The sequence below is a fragment of the Trichosurus vulpecula genome, chromosome 3 (assembly GCF_011100635.1).
Source record: "Trichosurus vulpecula isolate mTriVul1 chromosome 3, mTriVul1.pri, whole genome shotgun sequence".
NCBI lineage: Eukaryota > Metazoa > Chordata > Mammalia > Diprotodontia > Phalangeridae > Trichosurus > Trichosurus vulpecula.
In genome coordinates, this window is record NC_050575.1 from 302,383,645 (window position 1) to 302,400,370 (window position 16,726).

At 40.1% G+C, this 16,726-nt stretch overlaps 1 protein-coding gene across 5 annotated transcripts in view; it reads right to left on the bottom strand.

Moving 5' to 3' along the window:
- Positions 1-1,436: 1,436 nt before the first annotated feature.
- The window catches only part of GPAT4 (glycerol-3-phosphate acyltransferase 4), a 40,550-nt gene continuing 25,260 nt past the window's right edge, over positions 1,437-16,726 (bottom strand). For 3 of the 5 annotated variants that reach the window (XM_036751002.1, XM_036751001.1, XM_036751004.1), the window contains exons 3-13: positions 13,457-13,526; positions 12,989-13,286; positions 12,146-12,220; positions 11,137-11,226; positions 10,396-10,489; positions 9,624-9,739; positions 8,926-8,981; positions 8,165-8,250; positions 3,852-3,980; positions 3,681-3,760; positions 1,437-2,454 (exon numbers count right to left, since the gene is read on the bottom strand). In XM_036751002.1, the coding sequence (XP_036606897.1) occupies positions 2,346-2,454; positions 3,681-3,760; positions 3,852-3,980; positions 8,165-8,250; positions 8,926-8,981; positions 9,624-9,739; positions 10,396-10,489; positions 11,137-11,226; positions 12,146-12,220; positions 12,989-13,286; positions 13,457-13,526 (1,203 nt within the window). In that variant the 3' untranslated portion in view covers positions 1,437-2,345. Of the gene's footprint in view, positions 2,455-3,680; positions 3,761-3,851; positions 3,981-8,164; positions 8,251-8,925; positions 8,982-9,623; positions 9,740-10,395; positions 10,490-11,136; positions 11,227-11,537; positions 11,631-12,145; positions 12,221-12,988; positions 13,287-13,456; positions 13,527-16,726 lie in introns of those variants that run through there. The other 2 variants (XM_036751003.1, XM_036751005.1) reach the window with 2 other exon arrangements.

Here is a 16,726-nt window from a genome sequence, read left to right on the forward strand (position 1 = left end):
TAAATAGGTTTCCCAAGGAACTGAAAAAATTAGAAAGTCATATTTATAGAGAATAAACCCTTTCCTGTTAAAACATTTCCTAAAACAGGGTCCAGAAGAAGTTACTGTTGCAGCCAGAGTAGGTTTATTGGTTTATTAGCAGAAATGGGGCAAAGGGAATTATCAGTAGATTGGTAGTAGAATAGGCTTTCTCTGGGAATATCTGGAAGTCTATTCCAAAGACTGAGTGGCCCAGGCCATGGGGCCAAAGCAGCAGAAGCCCTCTGGATATAAAATGAAGACTGATGTGGCGGTATCTATTTTAGAAGCCATGTTCCTACCATCTCCAAAAAGCCCAATCCAGAGATTACTTACCATGACCTCTGGATGACTATGGATGACTCTGTGCACTCAGGTGGAGAGGAGGCCACGGGGCCAGTTTGTGACTTGAAAGTGATAGAGATCTGAGGAAGGGATGACCCTGGCCAGCTCCAGCACTGACTCAGAGTACCAACAGGAATAGTTTGACTTCGGCTTCATTTTAACTGAGTAAGCTAAGAAAATCAGAAAATGGCTCTTCCAGCTGGAAGAGAAGTTAAAAAGAACACAATGCCCATTATGCCCTTTTAGATCCTACCAGATTTTTTTTTGGAGGGGGAAGGCAGGGCAATTGGGGTTAAGTGACTTGCCCAAGGTCACACAGCTGGTTAAGTGTGTCAAGTGTCTGAGACCAGATTTGAACTCAGGTCCTCCTGACTCCAGGGCTGGTGCTCTACTCACTGTGCCACCTAGCTGCCCCATCCTACCAGACTTCTTAATCCTATCTTGTTGAATCCACCATGTTCTAAGTACATTCCTTTACCCCCAAACCTTCTCTTGAACGCCACCAGGTCCAAACCAACTTTTTGACTGGTTCTTGCCATGCCTTCCCTCTCTACCCTATGGGTCAGATCATGGATCCCTCTCGGCAGTCTGGTGAAGACTACAGACCCTTTCTCAGAATAATGTGTTAAAAAACATAAAATACAGAAGATTACAAAGGAAGCCAATTAGATTGAAATATAGTTATCAAAATGTTTATTCACAGACGAGTTTTAGAACCCCCGCATCTACCTAAATCCCCTACACTGTCCCCTCATCACAGAACTTAACTGTTATTTCTCAAACATGACTGGCTTCCACCCGTTTCCAACGTTCCAGGACAAAGCTGGAAAATTTAGGCTGTCTCACTTGTACTTATTTGTGGAACAAAGGCAGCTCCAGTTTGCCTTTTTCTTCGCAATGCTACTTCTTCACACTCTATGAGATAATCGAGACCCCTTTAGGCCCCAAGGTTGTCCTACAAATAAAAGAACTGTGTTTTGTTGGGGTTTTTAAAAAGAAGAGGAAGAAGCATGTTTATAATCCATTCAAGGCCCACAGCAAAAAAAGGACAAGGAAGAGAGAAAATCCATCAATTCATTCACCAGCCAAGACAACTTTATTTACTCACAAAAACAAATTCAAAGCCCCGGGCAGCAGCTCTGAGCTCAGACCACATCCTGCCACAGTCAACGGACCTTGACTTATAACACTGAGCATCTCTCATACGTCTCACATTAGCACTTTAATCCTCACAACACCCCTGTGAGGTAGGTATCATCACCCCCAAATTACATACGGGGAAACTGAGGCACAGATTGACAACTGCAGCAGAGTCCAGGATCAGAACTAGCCTCTGAATTTAAAATGACCCCCGGCCCCTACCACAGAATGGTGGTCTATGCTGCCTCTTCAGTCTCATTTGGTGAAGTCCTGTGGATTTGTCACAGGAATTAAAAATTTCACTGGGGAGTGGGGGCAGAGGGGTGGTGGGGAACAACCTGAAGACCACCATTACCTTTTCTATAAATTTCTGCAGATACAAGGACTAGGGGCTGTTTTTATGCTGAAACAGTATTTTGCTCCAGTCATCCTTCTTTGAAGAGCAGGAAAGAACCCACAAAAGTGACCCTGGCACATGGCTACTGATAACAGACTTCTCCCTAACAAAGGAATGTGGCCAAGTTCTTCTAAACACACAGCTCCATACTAGGTGCACAGGTATAGAGTTCACTTTAATGTCATTCCTCCAATGGATTTAACTGTAACAGAAACAAGAAGGCATTTCTTCTTGGGCAGCAAAACCTAGTGGCAATTCACTCCAGGCAACCAAGGGGCAAGCTACACCATGGCCTGAAGGATCCAGGGTGTGGCTCTGAAGAAGCTCGAGTCCAAGAATTCAGGAGCAGCTCGGATGAGCTCCGGAGCCTAGGAGGATGCAGCAGTGGCAGCAGCAGGGACTCCAGCTGGCTCATAGATCAAGAGTGGGGAGTAGAGGCAAGGGCTCAGGAACGGCTCCGGTCCTCGTGGTTCCCAACAATCATCTTGCTATACAATTTCTGTTGCTCCTCCTTGAAAGTATCCTTCACTTTCTCCCTCTTTAGGCCTCCATCCCTGAGAAGAAAGGGGAGCGGATTAAGAGTCAGGAAGGAGCCCACCTGAGATATACATCAACTAGTAACTCAGAAGAGAGGAAAAAAAAGCCAGTCAGGACCAAAAGTGACTCTCATTAAGGATGACCACCGAAACTAGCCGAGGATTAGCTCATTCACTTCTTTCAATGTGGGCGCTCACTCTTGCCTCAGGTTTACGCTAACAACACTGTACTTTTTACCCTCAAAGCACCTATATACAATAATGCTTTGAAGGAATTAAAAATTCTTTCTTATTCCCAGTCCCTCATACTGATCCCAAATCTTACGAAAAAAATACACGTCATGTCAACTTCATTTTACAGATGAGGAGCCAGGCTCCTATCACTAATCTAGGCCCTGAAATACTTGCGCAAATACTTGGAAACAGGAACAAATTCATTATCCTGCCTGCTCAAGAACCTATGATGATTCCTAATTACAAGTCCAAACTCCTCCGGAAAGCATACTGGACCTGGAATCAGCTAACCTGAGTGAATCCTGATGGTTGCTTAACAGCTTGGTGACTATAAACAAATCAATAAGCACCGATAAAACAGTTATTATGTGCAACACATTGTGTTAAGTGCCGATACAAACAACCCAAACCAGTCCCTGTCCTCAAAGAGTTTACATTCTAAAGGAAGAGATAACATTAAAAAAAAAAACATGTGTATGTATGCATACATATATATACATACACATGCATACGTACATACACAGAGTAGGTGGAAGGCACTTCCCCACCCCCACCCCTACTCCCATCTCTACCCTTTTAGAGAGAGAGAATAAGCAGCTGCGAGGACTGAGACAGGCCTCCTACAAGAAGGTGGCACCTGACCTGCTTCTTAATGGAAATCAGGACTTCTCAGGGGTGGAGTCGTGAGGAAGAAGAGTCTTCTAGGCACAGGAGACAGTTGATGAAAAAGCCCAGACAGGAGATGGAACCTCCTTGATGAGTAACAGCAAGAAAGCTAATAGAACTAGACCAGAGGGTCTGGAAACCAAAACGATTCTCCTACACATAGCACGGTAAGCTTTTTGCCTGGAATTGTGTCAACCTTAGGAATGCACAGGAGTCAAACTACTCAACTTACTCCATTGAGCTGGTAGGACACCCCTATTTCTCCATAGCTAGGTTTAGTGATCCCATCTTGGGAGCCTAAGCTCTTATCAAAGGGACAGAGGAAATCTGGTTGCTTCACTCACCACAACAGGTCAACCAGTCCTCCCTGCCTGGCGATGGCTGACTTTACGCGGTTTGCAAAGTGGACAGCATCTTCATTTGCCTGTGAGGAAAAAAAGTAATTACTACCAATCAAAACCTCTTCACAATCATGAGAAAGGAAACAGAAACAAACCATCTATGTAGGTGCTTACCTCCCTGGTCATGGGGGGAAGATACCAAACGCTGCAGACAATGGCCCAGCTGGTCATCATTCTCAGAAGATAGGTCACCATCCCATATTTGCTGCTGTTCCAGAAAGCATCTCCGAACTGAGGGTCATACTGAAAGTCAAATGAAAGCTGGGTGACGTGAAGTCACTGATCCCCATCAGCTGTGTGGCATCAGCAGTACCTGTGCCTCTTTAATGTTACAGTGGAGGTCCTGGAGCCCCTCAAAAGTGTAAATCATGAAGCTGGGATGGGGCAGTTCTGTGTTCTCAGCACCACCAGCTGCCATTTCTCTGCTCATTCTGACTCAATGTAACCTTGGAAGATCACTTTTGAGTAGTCAGTTTTTATCTCAACCAGGACTCTCCTTGAACAAACCCTTTCCCCACTACTCTTCTCAAATTCTCAATTTCCTCTCTGTAACACTGGGACAGACAATCCTTCTCAGTTCTTATTCTCCTTGTCTCTCTGCCTCCTGGCTTCCGTGACAACTTCCTTTGGGTCACAGCTAATATCTCACCTTCAGCAAGAAGCTTTCCCAACATCCTTTTGATACTTTTCCTTTTGCACCTGGTTGTTTGCATGTTGTCTCTCCTATTAAACTGTGAACTCCTTGAGTACAGGAACCATTTTTTGCTTTTTTTTGTATCCCCAGCACTTTGCACAGCACGTGACATACAACTGGTGCTTAATAAATGCTTGTTGACCTAACTCACCTATGTTACTCATTTATAAAATTACATGTGCATCTTGTTACCATCCTTTATATAGTCATCTAACCCCAAAATAAGAGTAAACAGAATATTTTATATATACATATTACACACACACACACACACACACACACACGATTTCATTTGTTCCTTTGTCTGCACTAGCATCATGGCACTAGCAGTCAGGCACTAATAAATAAATAAAGTGCTTGTATTTATTCAGGTATGTCTGAATCATAATCTTGAGCTTTCCAACAATGGAGTTAGCCTAATTTAAATACTTCCATTTTTCAATGGTTCCAATAAAACAAAAATATTTAAGGGAATTATCAGCTTTTTGTGGGAATTATGGCTGTAATTAGGTAATTCATGTTTCACTCCAACTGAAAAATATAAGTTTTAGTTCACAAATGGCACTTCTCAGGATGAATACAGCAACCTTTGTTAGATGACTTTCTGATCTTTGCTTATCTTTAGAAATGAAGGCATTTGTTTTATCTGCAGAAGATAATAAAGCCAAATAAAGAGAGAACTTAAAGAGTAGTTAATGTGGTTAAAACTAAAGTGTCATTATACTGTATTAGTATAACTCAATAAATATGCACATTGTTTATTTGGTCCTGACTTACGATTTCATCAGTTTGGAAAACAGGCTCCTGGTGTGGAAACCAACTCCCCTGATGCAGATCAGTAATTTGTCAATGATAGCTTGGAGTTGCCTGGGGCACTGAGAAGCCAAGTGTCCACACAGCCAGGATATGTTAGAAAAGGCTTCCTGACTCCAAGGTTTCTGTCCTACTATGCCACAATGTCTCCCTATGCAGCCATTATGATATTTTTTTAGGAAGCTGAGTCCTTTATTTATCCTTATTTAGTAGTAAATGTGAACCCTGGAAAGGCATGTGGCCTTAGAAAGCTCAATTGATACGGCTATCTACTAGGCAAGGTCAAGATAAGGTGCGATTAATGTGGACAGCTAGATCATGCAATGGAAAGGGTGCTGAGCCTGAGGTCAGAAAGACTCATCTTCCTGATTTCAAATCTGGCCCCAGACACTAACTAGTTGTTTGACCCTGTGCAAGTCATTTCATCCTGTTTCCCTCAGCTTCTTCTGGGAAATTAGCTGGAGGAGGAAATGGCAAACCACCCCAGTATCTTGCCTCCCCCACCAAAAAAACCCCAAATGGGGTCATGAAGAGTTGGATAATTAAAAAACGACTGAACAACAACAGATGCAGACAGCTTCATGAAAGGGCTTTCAGCGCAGAACTGCAACTTACTTATTCTGGAGACATTAGCACGAGTCCTTAAGCCCCTCCCCCACACACACACACAGTTGTAGAGATGGGTGGGCATACACATTCATCTGGGCAGTCAGAGGTTCATCTGTTTAGGGTTTTAATTAACATGATTCCTAAGAACCCTTTAAGCTTCAAGTGAAGTTCTTAGACCACATAAAGACAATAATGTTAAACCATTATCTTTAGGGATTGGATTTAGATTTATTTTTCTAGTAGTAAGAATGGGTTTTCACCAAATTGTCTATACGTTCCTTTTAAAGGCCCAGTTATGGTAGCTGCATCCCCCATTGCAGAGGGTCCCTCTTTTTATATTTAGTTGGATAGCTTACTGTGAAGGTCTACATCCCAAAAATATCATAATAACGGGAAAAGGACCCACATGTACAAAAATACAGCAGCTCTTTTTGTGGTGGCAAAGAATTGGAAATTGAGGGGATATCCATCAATTGGTGAATGACTGAACAAGCTGTGGTATATGAATGTAACAGAATACTACTGCGCTATAAGAAATGATGAGCAGACAGAGTTCAGAAAAACCTGGAAAGACTTCTATGAACTGATGCTCAGTGGAGTGAGCAGAACCAGATGAACACTGTACACACTAACAGCCACAGAGTGAGATGACTAACTTTGATAGACCTAGCTCTTCTCAGCAATGCAAGGCTCTAAGACAACTCCAAAAGACTCATGATGGAAAATGCCATCCACACCCAGAGAAAGAACTGTGGAATCTGAATGCAGATGGAAGCATCCTATTTGCTCTTTTTTTTTTTGTTGCTCTGTTTTGTTTCTTCTTTCTCGTGGCTCCTCCCATTAGTTCTAATTCTCCTTCACATCCTGACTAATGTGAAAATAGATTAAGTATGAATGTAGAAGTAGAGCCTGTATCAGACTGCATGCTGTCTTGGGAAGAGGGAGAAGGGAAGGGAGGAAGAGAAAATTTAAAACTCAAAATCTTATGGAAGTGAGTGTTGAACCCTAAAAATAAATTAATTAATTATATATAAAAGAATAAACTATGAAGAGATAATAACCTAGGAAAAAATATTTTGCATGAACAAAACTAATGCAATTAGGAAACTAAGTGTTATAGACTTGGGATAAATCTTTGATAAGGGTCTCAAATCCAGTATGTGGATAACTGACAGAAATGTATATGACCAAAAGCCATTTTTCAATAGATGATTAAAGGATACAGAGAACAGTTCTCAAAAGAACTATAAACTATTATAACCAAATGTTCCAAATAACTATTAAGAGAAATGTAAATCAAAGCAATCCTGTGGCTTTGCTTTATATATAAAACAAATTGGTAAAGATGACAAAAGATGGTAATAGGTAATATTGGAGGGGTGGTGTAAAGATGGGCACATTAATTCATTGTTGGTTCACTGTCAACTGGTTTAACTACTCTGGAAGGCAATTTGGAATTGTGCAAATAAAATGACTAAAATGTCCATATCCTTTGCAAAGTCCAGAGATCCCATTATTAGACATATACTCCAAAACGGTCAATGACAAGAAAAGCCTTATATACACCAAAACATTTACAACAGCATTTTTTTGTGGTATCAAAAAATTGGAAACAAAATAGATGTCCACTGATTGGGCAATAAGTAAACAAAATATTACTGTGCTGTAAGAAACAACCAATGTGATGAAAATGGAAAAGTATGGAAAGATATAATAAAAAATGAAGGAGGTAGAACCAGAAAAACAATATACATAATGAATGACTACAACAATGTTAATGGAACGAAGCAACAACAACAAAAAAATCAAAACAGAATATTGAGAAACTGTAATGACCAAGCTTGGCCCCAGGGAAGAGCTATGAAAAGATGCCTCCATGGGTGCAGAAACATCAACTTTTTTTTTTCAATATATTGATTATTTTTGCTAAACTTTTTTCCTCCTCCCTTTTAAATTCATTATTATATGGAATGGCTCTCTGGAAGAGGTTTGGTGAAGATACACAATAGGAAGTGCAGATGAAAATTTACTAATGCTAAATGGTTTACCATTTTCCCCAGATCTGAAGAAGGAAAAATTATACATCTTAGGGTTGAAGAATTTCTTTCTTCTGTCTGCACTACGAACAATTAAGCATTCTCCTTCTCTAATACTCTAGGCACAATGAGTTCAGCCCAACCAAAAAAGCCACTCTACTGGAAAATGATCAACCCAGTCATTAGTAACCCTTGCTCTTTAACTCCATCTTCTCCTACTATGTACCAGGCTCCAAGGTAAATAACTGCTCTCTCACAGATGGCAAGTTTTATACCTTGATAGCAACAGGATAAACCGTGGCTCCAATTTCAAAACTGCCTTTCTTGAACATCATCACCGATGTGTTATTGATGCAAGTTCCTGAAAATAAGAGAAAAATGCTATTTCCTTTCTTCTTAACCTTATACATATAAATTGTACTCTAGAGATCATGGGTCCAGAAGGAATATAAATTAGAGGAACTACTTTTCTGGAAAAGCTTTATCTCCTGCTCTTCTTCAAAAAGCTCTTCAAATAAGAAAAATTCCTGAAAATAAATCCTACATACTCTTAATTATCCTCTCACAATTGACAGATTAAAAGCAACATAGAAATAAATACACCGTCCTACCTCCTACACTCTTTTCATAGGGAGGTTATTTTTCCTAATCAGCACATGTCAACACTAGCAACTGTAAGGTCAGAGAGATTCTGAAGGCTTAGAAAGTTCATAGGGACTTCCAAACAATTCAACTAGAAATGTTACAGAGACTGGAATGACCATTTGTCAGAAATACTGTAAAAGGGATCCTGCACCAAGAAGTGGCTTGAGCTAAATGATTATTAAGGTCTCTTCCAACAAAATCCAAGAAGAGATACCATATATACTACTACCAAGGTCAACAAGGAAAAGTGACTTTTATCCTAAGGTATTATGATGTATGAATTCTCCTACGGCCTGCCCACAAAAAAATAATTTTGTTTTATTCATATTACTCCCACCTGGTTCTACTTTCTTCCCCTCCATTCCCTATCCCCTTACCCCTATTAACTCACCTTCTGGGAAAATGAGGATAGGCAGCTTGCTCTTATCCTGCACATGCTCAGTCAGTCTTCAGATAAAGAAAAAAAGAAAACTAAAGGTTAGGAAAGACTATCTCTATCATTATCATCATATTATTAAAATACATGCATTAAGGACCTATGTGCATTTGATACAGTGTTAGATGATTTAATAACTATGTGGTTCCTGATTTGTGAGGGCTCAAATCTACGACAAACAACACCGAAAAAGGCAAGAAAGATAGACACTAAATACTCCATTTACATGCCTTTTAAATACTTCACTAACATTTTTTGCATACCAAAACAGTAGGATAGTTAGTGAGCATAGTGCCTTATACATACTGTATATACAACCCATATGTTGGTTAATCAATTGATGATATGAATCAATATAGAGAGACAGTGAAGGAAATTTAGACAATGTAAAAATAAAAGACATCAAGAAAAATGTATTTTTTAAAAAAAGAATCAATATGATGGGTCAGTTCTATAATCTACTTCATTATGTCTTTGATAATGGTATCAAGTAACATTTCATGGCAAGGTATGACTGTCCCACTGATTCTTCACTAATATCAAATCTTAACCAACACAGTCAGGGTTTTGTACATAGCAGGTATTTAATGTTTACGGAATTATGTTTGTAGTAGGGCTGTTCTAGGAGATTTACTAGCTATAGCAGTGCTTACCTTTCAGCCACCAGGTGGCGATCTTTCACTTCAGACCGTTCAAACCACACATGAGGGCAGGCCTTCACCATAGCTCTCTGAATCACACCCATCAGTCCCCCATGAATTTGGCCCACCTAATCTCAGACCAAGGAAGATTTATTAGTGAAGCTGTCCTCACACAAATGCTGGAGTCCCAGGACATGGCTCTTTAATACTAAGAAAGTCCTAGTTCTGAAGAGGAGGTCAACATCCCAACCACTCACCCTCTTTACATTTTATTCCACATCAGGTTTTTCCTTGCCCCATGAGCATCAAATGTCTTCTTTTAATCAGTGGTGCAGTGCCAGGGAAGGATAGCTACACACACAGCTGAATCCCATACAACTAGAATGATGTATATCTTAAGTGCAGCCCACCCCCACCCTGTAGAATATAATCCCATCTGCCCTTGAATCCAGATCCCTTTCAAAGATCCCGTTCCCTACCCTTCACCCCTTTCCATGATCTACCTGGAGGTATGAAGTGAAACCTCTAACCACACCCTCAGCAACCTGGGGCAGTTTCTGCTCTGAATGTCACCAACAAGGTTGCAAAGTGGTCGCTAAAGCCCTAGGGACAAAGAAAGCATCTTGGAAGGAGGTAATCCAAACTGGCATGTGGGTATATGTGTGTGCAAGTGCTTTTGAAAAGACACTGCAAAAACTACCTTAGGGTCTAGCATTTCCCCAGCTTTGGCCTGTATTAAAAGTAATTAAGCCATAAACAAAGCAATGGAGAGAGGAACGCTTACCATGGCATAGTAGCCGTCACTGGCCAGAATGATAACATCAATGGGAGAAGTATGATTGGCTACACAGATGCCGCCATTCCTGGGTCGGTTTTCCCTAGTTTAAAACATACAAAATTATAAACATACAAAATAGCACTCTCATAACACTTGGTGCTACTCCTGTGCACTTTTTCACATTCACATTTCTTCGTTATAAGTATTCCTATCTTATTTCCCCTGATATTTGAGGGCTCGGGCTATAGTTCACCCATAGCTGCAGCACACTCCACCTGTGCCTCAAGGAACTTTCTTCCTTCAAAATGCAGCTCCAGTACCACATGAAGCCTCTATTTATTCTGTCTATACTTACATATGTCCTTGTCTCCAATTTGAATGTAAATGCCTTGCTAGTAGGGATTGTTTCAGCGTGTGTGTGTGTGTATCCTTAATATCTAGCACAGAGCAAGTACTTCATAAATACTTATTGACTGACTAGAACTGTCTTGCTCATCTTCGTATCTGCAGCCCCATACACACACTGCAGGGAGACAATTGGAACTTGATAATAACTTGTTCAACGAGATTGAAATGATGACTCAATGCTAATCCCCCCACTTTAAAAGAGCTCTCGTGATTCTAGCTAAAAGGCTCAGAAAAACGTCCTTTTTGCTAGTCACTAAGAAATGGTACCTTTTGCCAGGACTGTTACCTATGTTTCTGATCACTAATCTAGTTCATCCCTAAATTCGGTAACTGTCTCACCTGTCATGGTAAGTAATGATGGCAGTTAGGGCACGGACGCAGATCCGATAACACATCAAGTGTACATGCTTACTCATGAATTCCTTAAACCTGCAGCAACCAAAACAAAGGCATATGTAAGAGGGAGTAGGAAAAGTCAATTAATCCAGCTATTCAACTATTACTACTTACTAGCCTTTATGTCTGCAAAGTGGTTTTAAAATATATACACACATGTTACATATGTATATATAATACATATTATATACACATGGTTTTTTATTAGTTATTCCTAAAAACCCCGTGAAAAGTCTTAGTATTATTGTATTAGTATCTCCATTTTACACATGGGAAAACTGAGGCACAGAAAGGGAAGACGTGACTTAAAGTCACACAGCAAGTTAATGTGTATTAAAACTCACAGCCCCAGAGTTTGCAGTCTCGGTGAACCATGCTGTCTCCTAGATCCTCTTCCTCCCCAATCAATCCCTGCCCCAAAGAGCCACATGTTTGCCAGAGGAAACTCTCCAAAGCAGGGCAAGAACCAGACAGTCAAACCCTCTCACCAGCCTGGCCAGAAGAAAAAGAGGTCTGCTAGCCCTGGGACTTCCCAGAACTCTGAACTTTCCCAAAAGGAGCCCCACTTTCTTTCAAAGACTACATTCCTTTAACTCCTCATAATCTATCACTACAGCAGACAATCGAAACTAATGACTTAGATAAAATCAGCTAACATCGATCTCAGCTTCACATTCTGCATTTTCTTATACAACTTCATTCCTTTACCTTATGCCTCTAAAATGGAGGGGGTATGGAGTCCATTTCATACAGGGCGAAATTAAGAACACTCTACAGATCTGGGCTCATGAGTTAAGAAGGAAATCATTTTAAATGATACTAATCTATCAGCCTTCCAGGAAGTCTCTAGAGACTTGAATTTGACAAAAGAAATAGCCTGAGTATTAGTAACTGTGCTGCCTTACCCAGGGACCCCTTTCCCTCTATACACAGACATCAGAAATCTGCTCACCTTCCATTTGGCAAATATCCCACCATGGTTGTGCCCACCACCAAAAGGCTGACCCCCGTGAAGGCAAGAGCTATCCTGTAAGAGGAAAACACATTAGAGACAGTAAACCAATTACTGGCACCTGGAAATGATGAATTTGATACATGGGAATAATACTGGATTTAATGAAAACCACCACCAAGATCTGATCACCCAAAGCCTGAAATAAAGAATTTCAACTACTTGTTAGGGTCAGAGGACATCTAGGCACTAGTTCATGTATTGTGGATTCAGGTCTCAGGGGACATTACTGCCAAGGATAAACTTATCCACTGTTCTTCCCTAAAGCACCTGCCTGACCCTTCCCTCTGGCTTTAAACCCAGGCAGGAAAACAATTCATCTGCTTTCAGTAATGGAAGCCAGAGCCTAGGGATATTTTCTAATTACCCTCTGGCCTCAAGATCTAGTCAGCATAACCACATGGTACAAATGACAATTTTTTTTAAATGTCTACATTAAGAGACATAAGCTGCAAGGAAAAAGCAAAGAAAGCCATGACCAGGGAAGGGTGGCATGAAGAACATAATACTCCTCACTGTTTATTCCATCCAAACAAGCAGTTTGGCTACAAGAAATTCAATCATCTCAGAGAAGATGAGAGAATGCAGGGATTCTAAGACATTTTAGGGACAATCAATCAGCTCTTCTAAGTAATAGATGAATTCCTAAAGAACTAACTAGTACAGACCAAATACTACTCCTCTCCCCTTCTTGAAAAAAGGCTCAGGCAGAAGTCATGTTTATACATAGAAAATGGGCAGGACTAATTTAAACGTTTTTCCTCTGTCAGTTCCTGCCCTCACCTGAGTGGCAGAAGGAAGCAATAGCGAATCAGCACCCCCAACCCCCACAAGACAGTGAGTCGCAGGCTGATATATTGGAAGTTATAATTGGTTCTGCTCAGCAGGTTCCAGGACTCCAACTCCTCCGCTGAGAACCTCTTTGTTACTTCATCATCCATAATGGTCTCCATTCCTTTTCGGCAGAAGTAGAAAATGTCAGAAAGCTCAAATTCTGCAGTATCCAAGGCCTTATTGCTCCCACTTTTACGTATCTCTTTGATCTCTTCTTCTAGTGAAGTGGGATCTTTTGCAATTATTCCTGAAACAAAGAGACCCTTCCTGTCAAGCAGCATACTAGGATAAAATATAATGAAAGCACTCACAATGCCCAATGGGGGTGAGGAGTAGGTGTGGAGTTAAAAGCTGCAAATTCAAGGGGACCTATTAGGGTAAGTTCAAGCACCTTAAGAGCCCTGAGGTAGTTCTTACCATTGGTGTACGGCTTGTAAAGTTGATGGTTCTTTTCCTTGGCTCCTCTTTCCATTCTTAAAGTGGCCCACTGGAAGAAAGTATCAAATGAGGAAGCTAGATGGCGATCAAGGCAGCTCAGACTTCCTAAAAGAACACCCATAGCTTCCATCCAAATAGCTCTCCTTTTCCTTTATAACCACCTAAATGATTGAAATTTAAATCCTAAAAGGACAATGGACTAAAAAACTGGGAGGATAAGGATTGTTATAGTTTAATAAGTTGCTTCTACCCCACTCAGGACTTAGTACAAGACCAAGGAATCTTCTATTACATGGGTGGCAAATAGATTAAAAAAAAAAAAACCAACCCTATCAGTTCTAAGCTTTTTGGTCTTACCTCATGTTCCTGATCAACCCATCCAACTTCTTTGTAACTTCTCTTCAGTAGAGCCCAGGAGCTAAATCTACATCTACAATTCTTGCCTAATGACAAGAATAAGAAAAACCCCAGCAGGGAGGCATCTGAAAGATGTTAGTGATCTGGTCTGGTCATGGCTCCCAATTCCCCCAAGAAGTTTTTGGTATTAACTCCTATTAGACATAATCTCATCTTAATTTTAGATGGAACATATTAAAGCTGGAACAGTTAAGAATTGTTAGCTTGCCTTCCTATCTTAATATCCTTTTAAAGGAAATAAAAAATAAGTTACAACACAAGGATCAACTCATAACTTTCAGCAAGACTCTTCTCCTATCTTTGAGGAAACTGGTAAGCCACTGCAAAATTAAAAAAAAAACAAACAAAAAAAAAACCCTTCTCTTTAGAGAGGATCAAAGGAGTAAATAGGGAGTTAAAAAAATCCCCCTTCCCTCCGGTGCTGCATCTCACTTGTATGCAGACTAAGAAAGGAACCCACCATCCTATGGCACAACAAAGTTTACATGGCCAGATATATAAGGATTTACCAACAAAACTTGAGTTATTAGCAGGATACTTGATTAGTCAAGCCAAAGAGCCTAATTTGACATTAGATAATACAATAGTTTGAATGGAATATCAACCTCAATAGGCAAGGTCATAAGAAGGACAAGAGAATGATCTGGTCAATGATTTGATGTTGTCTGGTTAACTCCTTTAAGTTAAGCTGTCTAGAGAAACTGGGCACCTAACAGAGGCAAACACACAGCAACAAGATTCAAATTATGAAAACTTTAATTCACTTTCTTTGCTTTCTGCACCTGACATGTCTTCAGCGACTTCTTTTGGCTTAAGAAATCTTACAGGATAAAGAAAATTTAAATAATTGCCTAAGGTGGAGTCTGGTTCCCCGAAATTAACAAACTCTATGATACGTACAAGATATAAGACATACACCATTGCTGTTTGATTCCTTATTTTACTTTTCAGCTAAGGAATTGCCCTTCTAAAGAGATTTCAAAGAACAAATGAAATCAGACAGATCCATAAAAGTCTATGAAGAAAACTCTGGTACTTCTAATAGACTAAAATGGACAGGAAATATTGTTCAAAAAAGCTTGCTTCAATTTTACAAAAAAGAACTACAGTATAGCATTTGATTTTAAAATAACAGAAAAAGCACCAGACACAAATTCCCATAATTGAATTCAGCAACAACTCGGTCATTTCCTCTGACTTCTTCTCCTTAATTGTGGGAATAGCAAAAGTCTCTTCTGTGATCTAAATGTAGTGTGAGTATATAGGGACATATAAATATAACATATAGATACCTGTGAACATATAAAGAAGAAGGTTAAAGGCAGAGCTAGAATAATCCAGCTACAGATTGAGAAAAGCTCAGTAGAGGCAGTATGACATAACATATAGAACATCAGAACACTGGAAGGTAGAAATGGGGGGGGTCTGACTTCAAATAAGTTAATAACACTTCTCAGAATAAGTTTTCTTATTTGTAATAGCCCTTATACCTTTTTAAAGGGTTACTATGAAAATCAATTGAGAAAATGTATGCAAAGAAATATGCAAACATTAAATAGGCATAACACGATAGTTATTATTAGCTTGCCCTTTGCCATGGCAAAGTTCCTTTTCTGAACTAAGAGGTCCTGAGCCCCTAATGTCCAGAGGTAAACTTCTGATAACTCAGCAATTGTTAAGAATCATTTAGGAGCTTCGGCCCAAATTTTCTAAGGACTCAATCTTCTAATATTAAACAAGATTTTCCTTCAATTGTTATTAAGGAGGGATAGTAGTCACATATCAAAGAAAAATCATCATCCTAAACCAGGATCCTTTTTCAGAATATGAACACCCCCTTTGCTCCCCCAAATTAAGAAACCATTTTCTAGTCTATTCAGCCTCACTTCACACTATCTCTTGCTTCATTCTACAAGGAAGAGATGAGCACATTTTAAGAATATTCATGACCATGCCATTTTTGTCCAGTAGGGATGATTATCACTCTTCTCAATGCAGACAATGCAGATCTGCAATTACCTACTGGGCAACTGGGCACTTCAGAGCTGCCTAAAGCATCAGGAAAAGTACATGTAGGTCAAACTTCAACGGAGACTTCCAGATTCCAAAGCTGGCTTAGGCATACAACAATCCAAAATGAAATATGAGTAAAAAGAACTTTTCAACAAATCCAGATTTTCTTTGGACAATGTAGCTTTAAAAGAACCACAAATGAGAAGGCATGGATGGGTTCCTATCTGCACCAGGGTAAGGAGTACACAGAATGGGGGTACCCACCCACTTGAAATAAGTGTTACCTTATCTGCTTTAGAGCTCCTCCTAGAAATCTAAGTTAGATAAAAGGACTAGTACTTTGTCTAATAAGTTTATCTTCCTCTAGTTCCTATCACCACTCCCCCATAGTGCATAGGATACAGTAGGCATCTCAAGAGCGTTTTGTTAAACAGAACCCTCCTAACTACTTTCTGCAACTCGAGGTCTTATTGCTTTATACTGAAATACTGAAAACTGTGACTGGCTTAGTCAATGACACCTTGCCCCAAGACTTAATCAAAGTCAGGCTGTCCTTCCCAGAAATCACCTAGAAAAAGCTCCCTCCATCTCCTCTATTAAAGTGATTTCCTAAAGCACAGGACTAACCACGATATTCTTCTGTCCAATAAACTCCATTGGCTCTCCATTACCCTCTACAATCCCATAATAAAAACTCTTCTATTAGGCTTTTGAAGCCTTTCACAACTCAGCTCCAACCTACCTTGCAGGCCTTATTTTAAATTATTTCCCCGGCCTTCATGTGCCTACTTTTTCTCTAATTGTCGCAAATGCCATCCC